The sequence below is a fragment of the Stigmatopora argus genome, chromosome 13 (assembly GCF_051989625.1).
Source record: "Stigmatopora argus isolate UIUO_Sarg chromosome 13, RoL_Sarg_1.0, whole genome shotgun sequence".
Lineage (NCBI taxonomy): Eukaryota > Metazoa > Chordata > Actinopteri > Syngnathiformes > Syngnathidae > Stigmatopora > Stigmatopora argus.
Window position 1 is genome coordinate 10,192,403 of NC_135399.1, and position 22,936 is coordinate 10,215,338.

General features: G+C 38.9%; 1 protein-coding gene and 1 long non-coding RNA gene across 2 annotated transcripts; one reads left to right on the plus strand and one right to left on the minus strand.

Moving 5' to 3' along the window:
- Nucleotides 1–14,709: 14,709 nt before the first annotated feature.
- On the minus strand, nt 14,710–20,116 carry LOC144087037 (ras-related protein O-RAL). Its single transcript, XM_077617308.1, has 5 exons — nt 19,971–20,116; nt 15,675–15,843; nt 15,391–15,599; nt 15,139–15,316; nt 14,710–15,022 (listed from the first exon to the last, which is right to left on the minus strand). Exons 2-5 carry the CDS (start codon nt 15,789–15,791, stop codon nt 14,900–14,902), a joined length of 627 nt encoding a protein of 208 aa, XP_077473434.1. The 5' UTR covers nt 15,792–15,843; nt 19,971–20,116; the 3' UTR covers nt 14,710–14,899.
- LOC144087038 (uncharacterized) lies at nt 18,160–22,928 on the plus strand. The gene is made up of 4 exons (XR_013304633.1): nt 18,160–20,563; nt 21,720–21,793; nt 21,861–22,005; nt 22,823–22,928. It is a non-coding gene; the product is annotated as an uncharacterized LOC144087038 (long non-coding RNA).
- Nucleotides 22,929–22,936: the final 8 nt, after the last annotated feature.

The following is a 22,936-nucleotide window of genomic DNA, read 5'->3' on the forward strand; positions in this document are numbered from 1 at the left end:
TGTAGAACTTGTTAAGACCCTGACTGACGTAGCTTCTTAAAGGGACAACCCATGTACATACACACTCTTATACACTCACATGTCCGCTCAGTGAAACTGCTCAGGGCCATTGTTGGCTTTCATTGATGCATAGACCGTGTTGTTTTACCTTGTTTGGTCGCCGGACTTTTGGTTGCCGGACTTTTGGTCGCCGGACGTTTGGTCGCCGCACGTTTGGGTCCGGGCGACCAAACGTCCAGCGACCAAAAGTCCGGCGACCAAACGTCCGGTCACGAGGAGTGGTCAGATACCAGCAATTTTTCCAAAAAGACAAACAAGAGATTGACGGATGGGTTCTATTTGTTTTTATTTATTTAGTTTTTGCAGGGTTGTTTGCACGAATCAGTCCTCTACTCTGCATCCTCTGTTCTATCCTCTGTCCCTTAAAGAAAATCTCCTATTATCCCCTGGATACACAGATTTTGTTCTCTCTTCATCCAGTTCTCCTTGTGTTCCCTCCCCATTGCTTTTGCAGCAAACAATGCGCGGTGATACGTACTTATCCCCTTTCTAATGACCTCCACCGAGACTCAGAGCAGCAGTTTGTGAATCCACATTTGTTGGGCGAGTTCGGTGAAATAATTAAGGCTCCCAATGCAGTCAGCAGGCACACAAAGTAGTTGTACAGTCGTCATTCATGTTGCGTAATCTTGCACTATAGAATAAAGGTCGCTGCAATGTATGGCATATTTTTTAATGAGCGATCAGCTATCAAAACTCCCAATTTAAACCTACTGTTTTCAGAGATATGTTGGGCACATTTTTTTTATAAAGCTGTCTGAAAGTTAGAGCAACAACTTGTGTTTGTGATTATTATTGCACCTTTCAAAATGAAGAGGGGATGTGAACCATTGTCACCCCAGGCATCTTCCATCAAAACCTGGCAGAGACCCTGTAGGCATTCAGCAAATTTAAAACTGTCAGGCAACTACTTGAGTCTGTCTACCTTTTGACATCAGCTGCCACAATTTTGAGGACAAATGCTTAGAAAAATGGATGCATTTTCAGCTATTATGTGTAAGGAAAAGAAATAAGGTAAATAAACGTACTATTGAGTGGGTCAAAATCAAATGAGCTAGCCTGAAGTTCTAAAATATTCAATTAAATATCACTTCCTCCAGCCTGATTCAATCTTATAAACTGATCTTGGACATCACAAGCTCCCATTATAAGTTTCCTTAAGTCAACAAATGTAACGGCTATTGTATTAGTGTAAAACACAGAATTGATATCAATCCATAATCTGAGTACCAAATGACAGTTTTTGCTTGTATTTAATGGTGTATTGGGATTTTTCAAGATAAAGCTAACTGATTTTTAAAGCAGAAGGGTAAAAATTGTGATTTTTTTTTTTCTGCTTCACATTTACTGGTTTATCCACCATCTGCTCTGCCAGATTTGCAGCCCATAATTATGACCGGTGTAAAAAGCAGCATTTAAAGTGGCATTTGCTGAAGAATCTCACAGCAGGTTTGTATTTGTAGAGTTGATGGATCATAATTGGGGAGGTATGCAATTTGAGTCTCTGACATTTTACATCCTTCTTAGAAAGACCATCACAAAAAAACAATGCTGTTGAATGCAACTCAATATATTAAAATAATCCCCAAATGTGCAAATATACCCCCTGCAGGCTGTGATTATAGTGAGAAGACAGCTGTGATTTCGAAATGGATCTTTAGGACAAATCCTGTGTTGTTTTTTTGTTTTTTTTCTGGTCCATTGCCTTTCCCAACTTCAACTTGTTATTTTACTTACTCACATTTTTTTTAAGTTTTCTGAGCTGATAAAATAATTCTAGTTCGGTGATACCTACTAGCCAATTTTGTTGTTTCATTGACTTCTGATAAAACATGTGACGTTCCTGATTATTCTTTTACGTTACCATTAGTATTGTATGCTTGCTATATTCAATTATAAACACATTACACTGAATTGTAAATTGGAATCCTATGAAAGAAAGAAGGGGCAATACTGCTTTCTTTAAAAGCAACACCACGCTCACAATTAAATTTGACTCATCCTCCAAATTGTGTGAAATGTTTCTGGGACATCGCTTCAGCTCCTTTTAATGATTTAGCCAATCACTCCAGTCCTTCCTCTCCTAAAGAACACAACAATCAATAAACTATTTGTTTGTTTCACTTTTTGACTGATGACATTTCACCACAGTCTACCATTTAACCCAAAGGAGAAAAACAACACTTGGATTCCTGCAACTAGTTTCTCTTGCGCAAGGGCGTAATCATTTGCTTTCTTTTTAGATTGCCTCGCTATCTACAAAATGCGACAGTTCAATCTTAAACTAATATCGCCTAAATCAGAGATGGCACGTTAAGTGAAGTGAGGAACACTTTTAACGAGACCACTGGAGTATAAGTCACAGTTATGGGAGGGCATTTTTTTTTATTCTATCAGAAAGCAAGAACAAACAACAGTTTTTCAGTAAACTATCAGTTAAAAATAAACAACATAACAGGCTTTCATAGATAAGTTGCACTTAAGTATTACTATTTGAAAAGGAAAAAAAAGTGTGACTTATAGTCCGGAAAATACGGTAGTAAAACTGTTTCTACCTTTTGATATTTAAAAAATCATAACACTTGGAACTAATTGGATTATTCAAGAGACTTCATTTTGTCTGATCAAGTACACAATCCAATGGTACACGGTCGATTGGCCACCGGTCTTTTGGTCGCCCGGAAGGTTATTGATAATGACCATTTAAATCGTTCCTCAAATTCCCTAAATACAAACTGCGAATTACTATTTAGTCATACTTAATGCCCTATTAATTATTAGGCTAAAGAAAAGCTCCAAATTTCCCGGACTTTTATTGTTTTTTGTTGGAGAACTTGTTAAGACTCTGACTGACGTAGCTTCTTAAAGGGACAACACACGTACATACAAACTCTTATGTGCTGATTGCGACATCTGTCCACCATGTTTCTGTTAATTGTGCTTGAATTTGCATTCTCATGTTGACCCTAATGATTTTCTCTGTCTGATTCCCGCAGACGTTCACAGTTGTGACCTGTAAAGATTGACCTCAGACGTCTTCATAGTCATGATAAAGAGGCAACGCAGCTGTTCAAGGCGTCATTTTGGGGTAAGGCCAATACTCTCTTCGCACATTGACAATAAAAGTGTCACTGCCATCTACTTGTAGTGGATGGGCATTTTCATTTTATTATAGTAAAGGAGAAAAAGAAAACTTGTTCCCAGGGTCATTTGCTTCCTCCAGCATTGCACCCTGCCCAATGTCAACTAGAATAGCTTCGGTTCATCTGTGACCCAAATGAGGAAAAAATGGTGAAAAAAAATGGATGATCGATGAAACGACCCTGCATATACGTGCCGGTTTCTCCTTTATCATATAAAACTAAAGGTTTAGACTAAAATAGTAGGTGTAAACACATAAGACGGAGAGTTTTAGAATGTGCCAGACAAGGTAAGATGTGATATTTCTCACTCCTGCTGCTCTCTGACCAAACCTGGGGTGTCTCAATCCTTGCTGCTATCAGTTAATGAAGCCTGTGTGGTCCTAGAGCTTGAAGCAGCACGAAACCAATCTGCAGGACACACATCAGGAGCAGAGAGGGATTTGCGAACAGCGAGGCGCTCACTCTTGGGGGCAGTAAGCAGCGGCTTATGATCTGATGGGCTATCTTTGACTCTATGAAACGGACTAACCTAATTATGAAATATATTGCATCAAGATTGAGTGTAAATTGCATCCAAGAAGGCATGACAACATCAGGATTTGAGTTGATAGCAAGACTTCAAAACAAAATGAGCTACAACTTATCGAAGGCAACAGGTGAGCTCCATTTGCTAAAGGTGCATCACTCCAATCAGGACTGAGTCAAGGACTGTGATGAAGAGTAAAGTCCGGCCCACTAAATTCCCCACGAGCCGATCAATCTGAATATGTCAGGCGGGAACCTCCCCACCTTGCTCACCACGCTGTCTGCATTGAACTGCTTATTTTTTTTCCTCTCTGGGGGTAATTTGTGCTTGCACATAGTGAAACATCAATTCTGCGTGACATGTCAGGTAGAGAAAATAGGAACATTTAAAGGCCTTTTATTTGTCATCATTTTTCCTCAGACAAATTTATTACTATGCAGGACGCTGGTCTTGGGACACCCGGCCCAGGGTAGGTGTATATCATCTCCTGTGCTTGTGCTGTGGCTTTTTTTTCATTTTTTAGATTGATTTTTCAATACAATCCAGCTTGCAAGCACTCAGCTGAGCAGATGTCTTCCGACAAATATCGCGCTTATTCACTTTGTTGAGGATCTATCGCCAATATTGGCAATTGTGTTGGGAAATTTCCATTTAATAGAGCATGGGCTTGGAAAAACACCAAATTTGGAATTCATATTGTTTTCATTCCAGAGCCAATTTGACTTTCAGATGTCCCATGTGGGTTCAAACTTCAGTTTGAGCTTATCTCATCACCATTGCATCTAAGCCTTCTCTTAAGTCCTACAGACAAGCATGGCAGTGGAAACACTACGCTTCCAGGCTCTTTATCTCCAAAGGGTATAGGATTACTTCACGACATTCACTCACAGGGAGCCATGTGGCATAAAATCTTGGATGAAAATCTCATTTCCTCGGCAAGAATGATGTTAGCGGGACTTCCAGTTTGACATTGATACAAAACATTCTACCTTGGGCAACTTAGGAGTAGTTTAAGAAAAATAATATTACAGTAGAGGAATGTGTTTTCAGCCCCCAGACAATGCGGTAGCCAAGAAACAAGAGTCAACCGTGTGTAAAAAACTTACTGTGCTAGTTACCAATGGTGACTAAATGACAAGACAAGTAATTGAAAGCATTACCTTCCAGAGCAAAGGAAAAATTGCTCTAAAATGGGGAAACCTGTATGAAATCAAAACACAAAATGCCTTATGTGTAACACAAGCCAGCCCAGAGCCAGCAATTATGACAATATCCAAACTGTAGGCGTCCATGTATAACATTTACCTACAGAAGTACAACCACACTTTTTTAGTGAAACTAAATTCGACTGAAAAAAAAGACATGGTCATAAAACGACTCTAGCGCTGTAGGTTTGCTACTGTCACGTTGCGGCTATTTACATTTCTGTTGCGGAGATTGACATTAGTATCCTTTTTTTTTCCCTTATCGTATAGTTTGGAATACACAAATTGCACTGTAACAAAGACCCCTACTCATGTTTGCTCAATTTACATGAACTATGACAGACTTCTTGCCACACGCAGTCATCAGATGACGTGACAATACTGATAGTCGGAGTCTCTTTCTCTTTTGCTGTCTGTCTCTCACACACAAGCACACACAAGCACAGACAATCCAACCTCTCCAATAAATGAAAGGGGTAGAGGAAGCTCACAAAGGACCAGGGAAAATGCCAAGTGTCTTATTAGTGGTTTAGTGGAGATGGCTGGGGATCGATGAATGACCCCGCTGGTCACAACGCAGAACACACATCAGGGCACTCAGTCTACACTATCCATCATAACAAAATTAGAGAAGAAAGATGGTCTTCCTTCATCTTATACCCCTTCTGTTCTTTTCTTTGTGTGAGTGCTGCCAAGCAAAGGCACAAACAACTTAAGGACTTATTTAGCTGTTTGCTTTGTCCTTGGAGATGAGTCTTTTATTATACCGCAACACTGGATAGAATTTCTAAAATTCCACACGTTTTCTGTGACGCATTTGCCCAACTCGCTAATTGTTGATGTTTTTTTTGTGTTATTACTCTTCTGTTCTTTTATCCATTTCCCATACCATTTTGATACCCTTTTAAGGGTCTCAGCTGAGCTCCAGCACTTACTGGCTGAATGAATAAGCGATGCCGTATAACCATGGACTTGTCACTTGGCACTTACTGGTCATTGTATATCATTCATACATTGACAGCCTAAATGTATTTTTCCCATCCAACGGGACAGTCACCATGGCGACTGTTATTTGGTCATCGAACAAAAATTCTCTTGTGCTTTACACGAATCATAACAATGTGTAGCACTGAGCAGAAAGCAAAGTTTGGATGAAGTGAGCAATCATTGCCAACAATCAACCACACATCTTTTATTCTTAAGTGTTTCCTCTTTGTTGCAATTTGATTATCCTTGAGAATTTTTCTCTGTGTACCTATTTTAAATGCCCTGATGCTGTGGCACTTTCCTGGCATTGGTGGCATTTTCCCATGTCCAAGACAGTTGGTAGTACATACATCACAATAGTTTGGTTTCGTTCTGTAAAGACAGTCTTTGTGAAACGTTTATTGCTCATATGAATTATGTGAAAGACTGTTTCTCAAAATGTCTCCCGGCTGTTAGATGACCGTAGAATCAACTATTGATTTATTGAAACACAAGACAAGGCAAAAGTATTTTCTCATAAAAGTGGAGACGATGATGTAGCATCAATATAACAGCCTGTGTAAACAGCAGGGGGTTAATGGTGTTTGCCCAAGTAGAGCTGTGATGATCTCAAACGTTGTCCATGTCATACCAAATACCGGTTGGCTAACGCTCCTTCTCTCTCATTATTTAGCCTCATGATGAGGACAATCTCAGCGGAGGAACAGATGGAGAACCAGGCTGGAAGTGCTGATGTGTGATACGAGGGACTAAGCTGAGAAGTGAGTACCAGACTGTAACTTTTCGTCAGTTTTCAACTACTAAACAATCTGATAATCACCATCCGATCTTTTTAAAATATCAGTACCTTACATGAATTTGGTGCCACCGAAAATCAGAAGACAAAACAAACTAGAAGCTTTGTTTTGAACAAAGCAATACAATTTGGGGTATAGCCACCCACTCTTGACCAGTGTGCCAAGCTTACAAATACACTGATTTCAAGGAGGAAAAAACACACTTGACCAAGGTCAATAGATCCTGATCATTTTTGATTCTAGCTGATTCAGGGTGAAAGGTGGTTATATTTTTCGACTGCTCTCCCGTCAATCATGGGGGGCAAATTAAACTTTCCTTCACCTGGCAAGCTAGGGTCTTTAATTAACCAAGCATTACGTTTTTTGGACTTTGGCCAGAGAAAACCCAAACAAACACCTCGACAAAAACAAAAAAAATCCATAAAGAAAGGCAGAGAATTTCTCCCAGATGGCCATACAGCAGCCTTTTCACAAACAAAACTCATTTTCTTGTAATAAAACAGTCACATGCCAAGAGGAAAGAACACTAAATCCTGGATATCCTCCATTGTTCCCTTTTGTTTACTGTGCAGCTTTTTCTCTTTCCCTAAACTCATTGGAAGCGCCACTGTTTTGCACACTTATGATGATACAATATTTCATGACAAAGGTGTCGCTTGATCGGGGTTTACAGTTCCAGCGCATGCTCAGTGAGCTTTCATAAAGTGTCTTGGCAGTTTCCCCATCACATAGCAGCACGTTGGATTTGAAATTAATTGCAAGATCACTTGAAAATAGGATCATTGCCAACATTCATATTCACCTTCTCTCCTTACCCACAAATGTCTTCTTTTTTTCTCCTTTTGTGGGCTCAGTCACAGTTCAGTCTTGTCTAGAAGCCCATTTAGCTTTGACTTAGCATTTCCTATCTTCTATCAAAAACAGCCTATGCTGTTCAATTGAACAATAAACACGGCTCAGCAATTGCAGTGCGGCTGTGTTAGCAGTTACTCAGCAAAGCAAGCGGACACTTGCGAAGCGGAAACCAAAACCAGTTCGTCACACGGGACCTCCAAGATGTAGCTGGCCGGTTCAGTTTTGTGTGGATATAAAGACTGTTTTACAGTTCTCCACAATATTAAACAGAGGAAAATACATTATAAAGGGATGATGCCCAGGGAGAAGTTTTGCAAGCGTGTTTATGAGGCATAGAAGTCAGGTATTTCCATATGCTTGTTGAAAGTCACCATAGAATCCCAATTTGTTAAACAGTACACAATTCTTCGCTTTTTTTGTTTTAGTGGGGGTTTTTTTAAATAAAAAACAAACAGCAAATTTGCCCTTATTTTACCATCATTCAAGGATATTTTTTTATGTTTTGAAATTCCAAATCATGGTAAATTTGAAATGGAGTTATCAGATTTTCACTCAATCAGACTGATTGCCTAAACTCTGGAATGTATCTCCAAAACGTAGCAATTTTTCAACGGCTAGAGAACGTACTTACTATTAACTCATTGACATTGGTAGACATCCAATCCATTCTATCTGAAAAGGGTGTCAAAAACAGTCCTAAATTCTTAATCTGCACAATATACGCCGACACACAATCGCCTGAGCTATAAAAATATTCCCATCAAAAAAATTCTGACAAGCCTACAGTGAAAAAAATGTTGACAGTTTTCTAAGCAGGGCTATTACGCTTTTCAAAATGCTCATAAAACACCTTTTGAGCCAGAGAGCGCCAGGAAACATTCTGAACAGACACCAATACCAACAGAGAAAATGTCCTACAATGTCACAAGAAAGACAAAAAGTGCTTGCAGGTGGTTAATGGCCCCTTTCTCTCTGATCTTTACTCAAGGCCTTTTTGACAGACAGAAATATAAGTAGAACTTGATCAGAAGGTTCAACCGGGACAGATACAGTATATGTTGTACAGGGGAAAAGGGCCTAATTCCCCTTTTGTGGCAAGAAAAGGGCACTGACTTCTGTGTATCCCCTCAGGAAAAAAATCTTCAGAGAGTGCCTCATTGCTGCTCTGTCACCGGAAATCTATTGAGGAGAGAAAACAGCAGCAGTCTCCTATTGCACAAGAGAGAAACCTGTCCACCAGCATCAGAAAGGAGAGGTATCTTTTCCGCCACACATCCTTTCATTTAGCAGTGACACGTACTATCTATCTATCACCAGCGAACACGTATTCCTGGGAACTTCCTGGGCTTAATCAAAAGTCAGACCAGGTCAGAATTGATGATGCACTCCCTCTGATAGAGGCCCTCGCTTGCTATACGGGTATCTGGGAATCAACTTTTGGTCTCACCATGACTAATACTGCAAAGTAAAAGTAAAAATAAAAAGAAGTAGTTAGCACGTCCACCTCAAAGTTCTGAGATTGAATGTTTGATCTCTGTTGGGTTCCAACCATCCTGTCTAGAATTTATATGTTCTCCCCAGGCATGCCTGAGTTCTATCGGGGTACTCTGGCATGAATTAGTGTCGTGACAGTTGTTACACACATGCTGTTTTCTTCCAAATTTCTGCTTAAATGTAGAAATGGACAGTCATTTATTCCAAATGGTGACTAATTCAAGTCAGTCTGATGGTTTGATGATGCTTTGCCATTACCGGCCATCTAATTTTAGAATTCTCCACACAGATGGACCGACTGGATTCTAACCCAGGACCCCAGAAGTGTGAGGCTGACGTGCTAACCACTCATCCACCGGGCCGCCCCGTAAGTAAATTACTAAATAACTATATTTCAGTTATAATGATTGTCAATGAAAATTGGCATGCATTATATGAAATCACCATTTCATGATTTCAAACACTTATGGGGAAAAAACAATTTTTAAATAAATCAATTTTCATGCCATTGTCCACCCATTCAACTTAATTCAAGGTAGGCCATGCGGAAACAAACAAAGGAAATAGGAAAAGCTCCCAATAATACACCAAGGCAATAAAAGATTTAGAAATACTCAAATTAAAATCACACAGCAAATTGAAAGAACATCTGCCCTCCGGGAGTCCTCTACTTCCTTTTTATAGAACAGTCACCTTCGCCTGTCAATCACTCAAAAAGTCACGCTGCTGACACCGACAGAGAAGCACATTAACAATCAGAGTATACTCACTGTCAAGTTACTGAGTGAGAAAAGCAGCTCTCACAATGGTTGGATAGGCAGTTAGAGGTGAAAAAATAATGGCGATTAATCATCAAATCTAATAGATTTTTAAGATTAACATAAGGCCGCTGTTGTACGCTCAAATTGTCAAATATTGTTTCATTCATTTTCTGTACCGCTTATCCTCACAAGGAAGAAGGCCTAGGGGCAATTTGGAGTGTTTCAACAGCCTACCCTGCCTGTTTTTTGGGGACATGGGAGTAAACCGGAGTACCCGGATAAAACCCACGCAAAAACATGCAAACTCCACACAGGGAGGGCAAGGGATCAAACCCTCGGTCCAAGAACTTTGAGGTCGATGCGCTAACAACTAGTCACCGGGTCGCCCATTTTCAAATATATCTGGCTTTTTTTAAAACAATTCTCACTGCTTCCAAAACAACTCCATTTGAGAATTTTCCTCTCTGAAAACTTCATGCAAGCCCTCATTGGAAATGGAGAGGATGTAACACATTAGCCCGAAAGCTTGTTAAAATAAACCTTACTGTGCTCAGAGGAAGTTCAAAATGCAGTGAAGAATAATTCAGACACCGGTTGCAATTTCCTCCGAGTATAGTCGATTCCAGAGTTATTGAAAAAGCACAATATTGGCTCATATTACCATGTCCTCAACCAGTGTAAAGTCTAGCTGCAGGAAAGTACCGCTACTGTCTCTCAACTCAGCTAAGATGCATAAATACCAAAAGGCGTGGCATCTCAAATGCAAATAAGAGTTTGTATGTACATGCGTTGTCCCTTTTAAGAAGCTACGTCAGTCAGGGTCGTAACAAGTTCTCCAACAAAAAACAATAAAAGTCCGGGAAATTTGAGCTTTTCTTTAGCCTAATAATTACTAGGGCATTAAGTATGACTAAATAGTCATTCACAGTTTGTATTTAGGAAATTTGAGCAACGATTTGAATGGTAATTATCACTTATCTTCCGGGCGACCAAAAGATCGGCGACCAATCGACCGTGTACCATCTCAGGTGGTCTTGTCATGCCTTGTCCAGGTGGTCTTTTGATGTCCATATCATGCTGTCACGTTTTTCTGTCTGGCCCAAATGTCGTCAGCATCACCTTGGCTTAGGAGGAAAAAAAATGGGCATGTTGGAACTTGGAAAAAAAATGGGTGTATTGGGACTTAGTAAAAATCTACATTTTCACACTTAAGCCCCCTGTGTCAGACCCTAATAGCTTAATGTAAAGCTCTCGTGTTAAAAAAAACTAAACCAAAGGACCCGAGTTTAGCTGTGGTTGGTGAAAAAAGAAAGACCCAATTTAAAGTGTGTGCCTTTAGTACTCAGGGATGAGAAGACCCCATTTGGGAATGAGCCCCAGGAAAGCCCGCGCAGGATGGAACAGGGACAGCGAGACGTCTTTGTCTTTGAGCACTGTGGGACCGTTTTGACATATAGTGTAGCCCCTATTGAGCAGAGCCCTATGTTACGTGGAAGATAGTAGTCGGCATCCATTAGTCAGAACTCCGAAAAGTAGGTCTTACTATGTGACAGATCAGAAGCTGAAATGGTGAATAATGCACATTTTCAAATTGTAGGCTTGGGAATTGCAGCAGCACTTTTAAATTACAGATTTAAAAGGTTCAGGCCCGCATTTTCCAATAAAGCCGTGTTTGCTTACAAAAAGACAGACGGAAATAAAGGTGGTGTTAAGCTTAGGGATTCCTGTGAAAAGTATTGGGAGAGTATTCTAAATATAACGTGTGATTCAAGTGAAGACAATGTGATGTCTTCTGAAGTGACGGGAATAAAAGAAGCTGTGGTTCCATGACGGTTCTGCTAGTATTTTGGCTGCCCGCTGACGATAGAACTTTAAAGTATACTGTATGCAGCCATTAAATGTCCTTTCATAATGGCAATGGAGATTTTATAACTGAAAAAAAATATTTAGAGCCTTCACATGTTTGAATAGTTCGTTGAAAAAAAGGTGTAGATTCATGTATAGTAAGGCTTTTATTTGTTGAAAAAAAATAACCATGTGTAGTAAGGTTTTTTTTCTTTTAAAAAAAAGTAGACCATCTATAGTAGTAAGGCTTTTATTTGTTGAAAAAAAATAACCATGTATAGTAAGGTTTTTTTTATCAAAAAAAAAAGTAGACCATTTATAGTAGTATGGTTTTTATTTGTTCAAAACATGACACATTGTATAGTCAGGGTGTTAAAAAAATAACAATGTAAAGTAAGGCTTTTTATCGTAAACAAAAAGACCATGTGAAGGTTATTTTTCTTTTTTTAAAGTAGACAATGTATAGTAAATGTGTGTTTTGTTTTTGCAAAACATGACCATGTATAGTCAGGCTTTTTACCTTTAAAAAAAGACCATGTATAGAAAGCCTAATTTCATGCAAAAAAAGTAAACCACATACAGTTGAGCTTTTATTTGTAAAAAAAAAAAAAAAAAAGACCATCTGTAGTAAGGCTTCTTTCCTTTAAAAAAAATGATAGTAAGGCTTTTTCTCTTAAAAAACACCTTGTACAATAAGGTTTTTTTCCTTATTAAAAAATAACAGAATAATAATAATAATAATATTTTCTTTAAAAAATATTAAAAAGTAGACTGTGGTCATTCATCACCAGTCAATGGAGTTATAGTTTAAAAGAGGAATTAAAACATGGCAAGCGATAGGGAGACCTGTACTTTTGCACACAAAAAACTAGACTAAAATGAAAAAGCAAGAGTGTCATCTGCTGGCCAGGGAAGAGAACAGGCAACCCCTTCCTCAGAGACGACAACAGTAGAACAGTTGCTCCAATAGAAGTTATTCCTCGTTCATTGCATTTATCTTGCTGGTCGAACTCAATTCCACAGAGTGTGTTTCTCTTTGCGTATAATGTAGAAACGGGATGGTGTTTTATCACTTGAACATCCTCATCGCCAACATTAGCTCAGATATAATGAGGGTTACTCAGAGGACGGGGCCTCTTCTCCGCGTGATGATTAAAGACCTCGGAGTGTGCTGGTGACAGTGCATCGGTCATTAGGCTGCCTCACTTTGCCCTTTCATATATTTCCAAATAAGTGCCTTCCTGCGAGTTTAACGGACCACCTAATCTGCCTACTTAGCGGCAGAGTGGAGGGAGAGCGGCTAAATGTGCCTATCAGAAGGGCTGACTCTCATCCCTCAGGTGGAGATGCTGAGGCAGGCCCATCCCTGGAATGTGTCAGTTTTACCCCCCAAAAAAATCACTAACCTACCATTAAATTAACTTTGAGTACATCGTATTCATGTAATCACGAGAAAAAAAAGTGGCACATAAATGTTTTTCTCCGTTGAAATAAGAAAGTCGACCTATTAAACTTGTTTCCAGTTTTTAGACAGGCCAAGGGAGGGCTCAAAATCTCGCTTGCTTTGTTGGTCTTTGACTTTGGGAGGGCACACACTAAAATACTAAACTATTGGTACTTGGGTTGCCAGTTGTCCTTTGAAAAGCAGTTATTGGATTGATTGCTTTACTTAAAAAATGTTTTTGTGAATTTATTTCCTGACTATAGTTGTGTAATAGGTTATACTGTAATAATTAGTTTGTATACATGTTGTGCTTAGAAGAATTATACCAAGCAAGATACTTAGTGCATGTTAAACAGTTTTAAATTAAGCAGGACAGTTTTTTTTTGTAATGAAAATATATTCCTGATAACTGCTGTTTTGCACGTACTTATAGCGCTCAAATATGCACCTAATTAATCCAGCACATACACGCTGCATCTACAACTAAGGTGAAAATATAACAATACTGTATACAGATTTAATATCCCTGTTAAGCAATGATCTCAGAATACCATAAATACCATAAGACAGCAGAATGGGGTCAGTATAAAATTCCCATTTGACTAAAATGCGCAATCGAGAACCTGGCACAGCACAAAAAATGACTTCTATGTTTGGTTATGGAAGCTAGAGTAGCAGTAATACTTCAAGTCAGTGGTATTTCCATTGTTTTGCACAGTGCCAGGGGACACTTTCTATCCCTACCCTCAACAAATAATGTGGCTGTATTTTGTTAAGGCTGTGAAAGGTTCCAGCAGGGAGACAAATTCCTCCAAGTAGGAGAAGACTGAGCCGGAATAAATACGTGGTAGTTTATCACTGTCAGATAAAGGTAGAAAGTGCCACAAACATTTTTGCTAAACAATGGAAAACAGAAACAAATCACAGCTAACAAAGCAACTTCTGCATTGGTTTTGGCTCGTTTCAATTGTTTGTTGTGGCAGTGGAAGCAGGGGCATAGAAATATATTATAAACACATTTATTCAGAAATACACAAGAGAAACAACACTCCCCAAAAAGTTCATGGGGTAAAATATAAAGAATGTTGGCAAAATCATATTTCTTGTAGTTAAGACATCAAATCAACACAGGAATGTTAGTGTTTTTTGTTTTTTAAATACAGCTGCTGCCGAGAAAACAAGAGCATTTTGATTGGCACTTTCTGTACTTGGAATTAACCAAAAAGGTGCACTTAGGGAATGCTGGGGGAAAAATGGAACTCATTCAGTACATAAGACATTAAGAATGTGTTTTACGATGTTCACAAATGTTCCTAACTAAAGAATGGAAAAATAGTACAACGTTTTTAAGATGAAAGGTAAATGAATCTTTTTGCAAGCTGTGTTCATGTAATTATAGCACAAAATATTCTGTTAATATGAATGAGCACCATGTAGGAAAAGGAAAAAAAATAAATTAATATGATTAGAGTTGTTTAGCCATGTTATGTTGCTGTAAATTTAATTTAACATGACAAACACTTAACATTAGAGTTCATTAGCAGTAAAATACTAAGAAAAAAAAACCTGCAATGGAAAAAGCAGCAGCTGGGACAGAATTAAAGGCAGCCAGTAGGTCTTAGTTCCACAGAAGAAAAGGACCACAGTTAGTGTCGGTGGCAGTTTCAATGGCCGGAAACAAGTATTAAGTATTGGAAACACATGTTTTAAAAAATATACGTACATTTAAATTTAAAAAAAAACTGGGCAGTTGTATTGTGCGTCATAATGTCTGTGAGCAGTTCAGAGTAGACAGCATCGTTCTCTGAAGCTCTTCTTGCTCTTCTTATTCTTTCCTTTTCCATTTTTATCCTTGTTTTCAGCCATTTTCTTCCCTCGGATGTCACGCATCAGGTCGAAAAAAACCTTTGAATGGAAGCAAAGAGAAATAAACAGATAAGGATCAAGGTAGGAATCTGTGTGTAAGTCCATGCATGTGCTTATGTGTGTTCATCTGTTAATTTGCCTGTGAGAATAAGCACCTTGTCCACGTTGGCTCTGGTTTTAGCAGAGGTCTCGACGTACTGGACGGCCCACTCTTCCGCCTTCCCGCGGGCGTCGTCCAAAGACACCTGCCGGCGGTCCTCCAGGTCAGACTTATTTCCCACCAGCAGGAGCGGGATCTTGTCTTCCTCCGCCTTCACTCGCAGGATCTGTTCCCTTTAAATCACACTCAATCTTTCTCTACTTTGTTTGAATGATACAAGATGAAAACACGTCAGGTGGCGGGGTACCTGAACTCCACCGTGGCCGCGAACGACTCCTGCTCGGTGATGGAAAAGACGAGCAGGAAGCCCTCGCCGCTTCGAAAATAGTTGTCCCTGATGGCGGCATAGTCCTCCTGGCCGGCCGTGTCCAGGATGTCGATCTGGACCTCCTCGCCGTCCAGGACGACCTTCTTCCTGTAGCTGTCTGCCTTGGTGGGCTCATAGTCCTCCACAAACTGCAATGCAGTTTACAGGTGTTATGACAGATTTAAAGAGGACATAAAGAATTGAAACTGGTCACGGATACCTACCTCATCATACATAAACTGTAAGGTGAGTGCCGACTTTCCCACGCCGCCACTGCCTACCATTATCACCTTGTGCAGAGCGAGAGAACTCTGGTTTTTACTTTTGCCACTAGCCATCATCAGAGTGGTCCCTCACGGCTGCAAAAAAAGACCTCTTACCACTCTTGACAACCTGCGAATGACAAGCGGACCGTTCAGAATCAACGCCACGCTTGTAGCAGGCAACTCCCAATTCCCCACTTTCATGAAGTTCACCATTTTGAGGTCATTTCAGCTGATGAGGTTGGCCTTCAGGAATGTGTTACAAATCAATCACGTTCAGCTATGCTCTTTAAAAGCATAAGAGCAGTCCCTGGTCATCTCTGTACAATTTGGGTCACAGCCTTAAAGGGCAAAAGGTCCGAGTCAATTGCTTTCCGCTAACTTCCATATCTTCCATCTCAGTCACAAAGAGTTTCTTTACTGTTTTGTAAATGCATATCAAAAGATACTACTTGTGTACAAAACATGCTTCATGAAACTTGAGATGTATTACTTCAACCAAGATTGTTCAAAATTGTTCTGTTCATTCCTGAATTAACTTGAATTAACCTCAAGAGTTAAAGCTTGCCCGCTTTAAAATGATTAGGCAAAAAACCTTGTACAGAATATGGGGACTGCTCGAATATGCATTTAAAGAAACACTTTTACGTACCTCATATTCAAAGCACTAATCTATAATTGTGTTGAAATGTGGCATTTTTATTACTCGCCATAGAGACTCCAATAGGTTAAAACCTATTGTACGTATTTTCCTCCTCATATTTCCTGGCCCAATCAAAACAATGGCACGCAAATATTCTAATTTCAAATAGACATTACACTACAACCTCATAGTGCTTCACTTTAACAGATAATCGGCAACAGACAACCCCTCGTCCATTTAATTGAGGATTAACTGTGTTGTTGAAAATGCTTCTCCAGCCCTCTTGACGAATCTACACGGAACTTTCAAAACCCACAAACATATCTGACTAAAAATTCCAACGCCATGAGCTATTATCAGTCACCAACATACATCATCGTCCAAGAATCCCACAGGCACACAGGACTAGCATTATGAGGTAAAGACAAATCTGAGTTTGCCAAGTGGGATGGTGAGGATGTGGTATTTTTCCTGAATCACCCATGTGTCCTTCCTCCCTTTGTTAACAAAGCAGGTCAGTGAAAAGCTTGATGGACAGGATGCCAACATGTGTCTTCTACTCAGCATAATTTACACATGGGGCTAAATTAATACATACACACACTCGTAATACTGTAAATAAACCTATCTTAAGTAAACAACACAGACTAGTGTGTAAAAATTGTTGAATTAACTTTTCTAAATGTATCATTTTAAACCATCCTCTAAATGTGAGCCAGGGGAAAAGACTAGCTTTCTTAAATATGACCCATATAGTATTGAAAATGATCTGATCTGCTGTATGGAATACAGCGTTAGAGAATAGGGGGGCCGTGGGGGCGTCTCAAAACCACTTGGGTTGCTGAGTTCCTGAAATATAGATTAAACTGTGCTACTTGGACAAAATTTCATCAAAACTCCCTTTATCAAGGGAGGGAAAAAAACAGGACAGCATTCCCTCCCGCCTGATGCCAGATGTAGGGACCCCCCATTGATAATGATGAAAGAGGATGGAAACCCCAACAAGCTACGATGCCATCAAAGCTGGACACATAAAACAGGCAATTTCTCCCAAAAGTAGTGCATCATGTAAGGGTTCCGCTCGATTAAGCACCAGTCAAAGCTGTGGTCTTTATAGATACGAGTCCATCACAGTTGGACCCCTGCTGTCAGGCCTACAAAGGCTGTGTATAAATACATAATTATAAGTGTTAAAATTGCATGGGCTCAAACAAATGGCTGAAAGGGGAGAATAGGCAAACATACATGTATACTGCCACATAGACGTTTAATCAATTTTGACTGACAGTGTGTCCTTTAGCATGTACATTACCCTTTCAATGCACAGCGTGATGAATTTATGCTATTTATCCCATTATATTAATATTGCCTAGAAAAAGTTACAGTACGGGGTATTCCAAAATGTTTGACCCAATTTCATAGGGCAATAATTTTGAACAATTTTCTTTGGAATGACCTCAGATTTTCACAGCTTGTGTAGAAATGGTTCAAGTTTTTGTGTGTAACATTTGGCATGTCTATCTTTTCAGGTTAAGAAATGGCGTTCCCTTCAAAAGAAAAGGCATTTTGAGTGTTAGAGAATGCTCGGACTCAGTCACCGAAGACAGTGTGACGTGCCTTCTTCACAAATTTTGCAAAGAAGGCACCAACTACAAAACAATTTAGGACTCGCCTCGCCGTTCCATGGATTGCGAGCGCCCCCGGATGGGGTTGCGTGAGCCATAGATATCTGCACGTCCGCACCTGGCTGTCCCTCTGCTTCATAGTGAGGTAAGGTGAAAATACATAGTGTTTAGTAATGTATAGTAAGGCTTCTTCAAATTGTAAGCTTTTGTGCAGGCTTATATCATTTGGTCACCTTTGTTTAAGCTGAAAAGTGACAACTTGGAGTTATGCAGGAATCGATCCCACTACCTTTCGCATGGAAAGCGGGCACTCTCCTTGTGAGCTAAAAAAAGGAACAGCCTGTATATTAAGCGCAAATTACTCGCTCTTGTAAAGATAGTATAAAGCAGGCAGGCGGAACTGTTGCAAGAGAAACCCACAATGCATACTAATGACACTAATGATGCCAAGGGATGCAAACAGAAGTATCTTTGACCAAAAGAAGCAGCAGGAACTGAATGCGCTGATAAACTGATCTACTCTGACTACGTAAAAAGAAAACCAATACCACAAGCGTATTAGTCCAGCAGGATGAATATATTCATTCATTTTCTGTACCGTTTATCCTCAAGGGTCAAGGGGGGTGCTGGAGCCTATTCCAACCAACTATCGGCACCTTAAATTGGGAAATATGGTATTTGTGAGGTAAAACATCAGCAATGTTTGGATATGAGGGCCTGGTCCACAAATTGTAGCATCCTTTACACTACCTTTCTTTCACAAGCCTTTTCTTGATTATATTTTTTATATAAATAACACAAAAAGAAATGGAGGGTGAAGCTCATCCACAATTTTTCCACTCATAACAGTCAAATTGGGCTTATTACAATACCTAAAATAAATAAATAATTAGCTGATCATGAAATTAAACGACTAGCAGTTGAAATCTGAGGATTTGAACAGTTTTAAGTTACACAACTGGAGAAAGTCTTTTCCAGTGTAAAACAGGTTTCATTAGAATCCCACCCATTACAACAGAACTATTTGAAGAAATCTCTCCCCCACAGCAGTTTTCTCTCTGTTGAAATAATACCACCGACAATTGATGACATCTTGGAATGTAGCTGTTTAAATCTCTCCCTTCACTTGACTCATGGTTAGAAATATTTTCATAAGATCCACCTCTATTGTCATAACCTAAAATACATATAAAACAGTGCAATATATTTGAAGCAACTCAATAACCAAGAGAAAGATATCATTTATTAAGGTTCACCCAAGTATTAGTGACATTTTTCAGATCAGGATGTAAATCTTACCTTATTTTGCCATGATGGTCTGCTTTTGTTTTGACCACAGACGGTTTGTTTACGTTCCAAACTTTACAAACTACTTAAAGGCTACTTTATTAAGCACTTTTGAGCCACGATTGTTAGAAAAATCAATAAAATCGGCAAAAGCATCAACTAAAAAAACTGTCATTTGTGTCATCTTGATCTATAGTGACCACCTGATAATAAAACACTAAAGATACAAAATACATAGCGACCATTAAGTTATATAAAACAAATTCACCGATTGTTTTACAGCACGATCTCTATAAAGAGAGGTTGGGCGTGTCGCCTACTCAGCAGGAAAACTTTGGAACACAAAACATTCAGCGCGATGGGGGAAAATAAGCAATTTAAAACTAAGAGTGAATAACGGGTGTCCCCCTTTAAATGACACACGCCAGGTGATGGACACTTGTGATGAACAACCCTGGCTAAATTAGCTCAACGTTAACGCTCATGCAGACTTGTTTCAAAATATACTGAACGATGAACCATAAAGGGCGTTTGACACAAATTGCATGTCGTTATTAGACTTTTGATCGTTACAATAAAAGTGAGTAAACTTGACGGTGAGTAATACCATTAGGAAAGTAGAAACACTTATTCCGAGGCGCCCTGCCAAAAATCAAAACATCGCCCCAGTTCATTATTATAAGTCGAATATTGTCAACTTACCAGTGCACTAACTTGTATGTATACCTTCCTTTGGTCGGTGCTATCAGGAAGGTTGGGTTAAAGGACCGTATTGGTGCATTGGTTCCCCCGAAAAAGAGTCGGCAACAAAAGCCCCACCTTCCGGATGGGAAACACTAACGGCCAGATAAGTAACTATACGTAGGGCTAGACTTCTTAATGCGGAATCAGCGACGTAAGTAGTAGCGGCCATCTTGTTTCAGACAAAATCTCCGGCAGGCTGAAGCTACCTGTTAATTATCTTTTGTCCATGAATACTTATTAAATAATTCCAAATTGTCTGTTAGCTTCCTTTCATTGCTTTCCCCCCTGGTTGCACTGCTTCCAGATGTGTGTTTTCATATTGAATCATTTAACCAATCACATTTCAGCCATTATTTGTTGCCAGGGTCAGAAATCTGCCTCAAGATCTTCATAATTAGTTCTACAGGCTCTTTCCTTTTCACCTATGATTGGCTAGTGGTAGAGTGGAGTAGCCAGAGTTTACGCCCATTGTAGACGCAGACGAGTTAATTAAGCGCATGCGCAGTAACCATTCCTTTCCCACGCTGACTGTCGACCAGCACGCTAACGAGGTAAGCAGAAGACGATTCGCAATTCACTGGCCTAAATGCGTTTTTATCATGCTATCGGGAGATTTTTCAGCAATCAATTGAGCCCAAAACGCCAACAAATATCTTAGTTTAATGCGAGGTTTAGCACACCGTCGACTCTTTTCCTCACCGGCTGTGTGCCGTATGTTACTATTTAACATTAGCGTTAGCGTCACGATTTGACTTTAAAAGTATGTTGTCCGTTTTCTCTCCATTATTGAGTCGTGTGGCAAGACTTTAAATTTAATCAAACAACGCCGAGTCATCAACCGACAGTTTGCTGGGTAAATGCTCACTCTAGAATGACATGCAGAGGCACGGCTTAGTTTGTAATGATAGTTTTCATTCCGAGTGCTAAACACCCGTTGCCGATTTGTAATTGTTCTGTTTTTACAAAAAAAAAATCACTTATACAAAACTGTTAAGCCAACTTTCTCCTAGCTGTTAACGTCAGTCTGTATATTTAATCGCCGTATGCAAAACTATTAAGCCAACTTTCGCCTCGCTCATTGGTGTCAAAGCGGCGGCCTGGGGGCCAAATCTGGCCCGCCGCGTCATTTTGTGCGGCCCGAGAAAGTAAATCATGAGTGCCGACTTTCTGTTAGGATCAAATTCAAATGAAGATTATACATGTATATTATATTTCCTCATTTTCCCCTTTTTAAATCAATAATTGTAATTTTTAACTTTTTGTGTTTTTAGTTCAAAAAGCATTTAGTAAAATCTAAAAATAAATATATTTAAAAAAAATTCTGTTTTCCACTCTAATATTGAACATATTCAAAAAAATATTTTGTTTCCTTTTGGAATGAAAAACAAACGCGAACCAACCCGAGTTTGACACCCTTGTCCTAGCTGTTAACGTCAGTCTGTAAATTTAATCGCCTTGTCTGAAAAAGGAAAAATAGCACTTGGCACTCGCTAACTAATTTTCATTCTTTATCTTGATCGTTTATTAAATTTCTTGTAAGATTTCTCTATCCTGTAATTGTTTGGCAACCCCCAAATACCTTGATTAAATCAAGTTGTCCCTGTTTAGCATCTAGATAAAACTACTTCCCCAAAAAACAACTAAGCCTATCTGTTGAATCTCCAGGCTCTATACATGCTAACTTGTGTGCAAATTTTCCCTGTTTAGGACCAAGATGCAGTTCTTCTAGCATGCCTAGAGCACTATTGAGGTTAAGGAAGAGGAGACTGGGCCAGATGAAGGTAAAACTAAAAAAGTTGAATCTCCATTCTATATATTCTAACTTTTGCTATTTTTTGCATGCAACAGGCCTGAGATCTTCCTTGCAAGTTGCCCACTTGAATCATATGGTGTCTCTGTACTTCTGAAAATCCAACTTGAATAAAAGCCTAAATCATCATGGTGATGTTTCACTGGCCATTCATTTCCACAGCCCTTTGACTAAATCTTTAAGGTAAGAAGGATCTCAGTTAGAGCAGGAATTCGAAGTATTTATTCCCCAAAAAAAATTCTAAGATTATTTTCTGAGTGTATATACCCAGTTTTTTAATTTTCTTTCTTCTAATTTTATTGTCTGTTTATTCCCCCAGCTTTAAAAAAAAAAAATTCTAAGTGTATATACCCCCAGTTTTTTCCTAATTTTATTTTCTGTGTTCCATTTTTTTCTAAGTGTATTTACCCCCAGTTTTTTAAAAAAAAAAAAATTCTAAGTGTATATACCCCCAGTTTTTTCCTAATTTTATTTTCTGTGTTCCATTTTTTCTAAGTGTTTATTCCCCCAGTTTTTTCCTAATTTTATTTTCTGTGTTCCATTTTTTCCTAATTTTATTTTCTGTGTTCCATTTTTTCTAAGTGTTTATTCCCCCAGCTTTAAAAAAAAATTCTAAGTGTATATACCCCCAGTTTTTTCCTAATTTTATTTTCTGTGTTCCATTTTTTCTAAGTGTATATACCCCCAGTTTTTTCCTAATTTTATTTTCTGTGTTCCATTTTTTCTAAGTGTATATACCCCCAGCTTTAAAAAAAAAGTCTAAGTGTATATACCCCCAGTTTTTTCCTAAGTTCCATTTTTTTCTAAGTGTTTATTCCCCCAGCTTTTTTTCTAATGTTATTGTCAGTGTATATACACCCAGTTTTTTCCTAATTTTATTTTCTGTGTTTATTCCCCCAGCTTTTATTATTTTATTTTCTAAGTGTATTTTACAAAAATTAATTGTAAGTGTAAAATTATTTTGTGAACCTTTAACTAAAGTCTTGTCTTATGTCTACAGGTGGACAAACCAAAGACTGACTACTCCAATCAACACTTCAATGTAATGCCAACTAAGTATTTTAAAGTTGAAATGTTTACCTGTAAATAAATTTTTTTAACTTGCATTGTTACT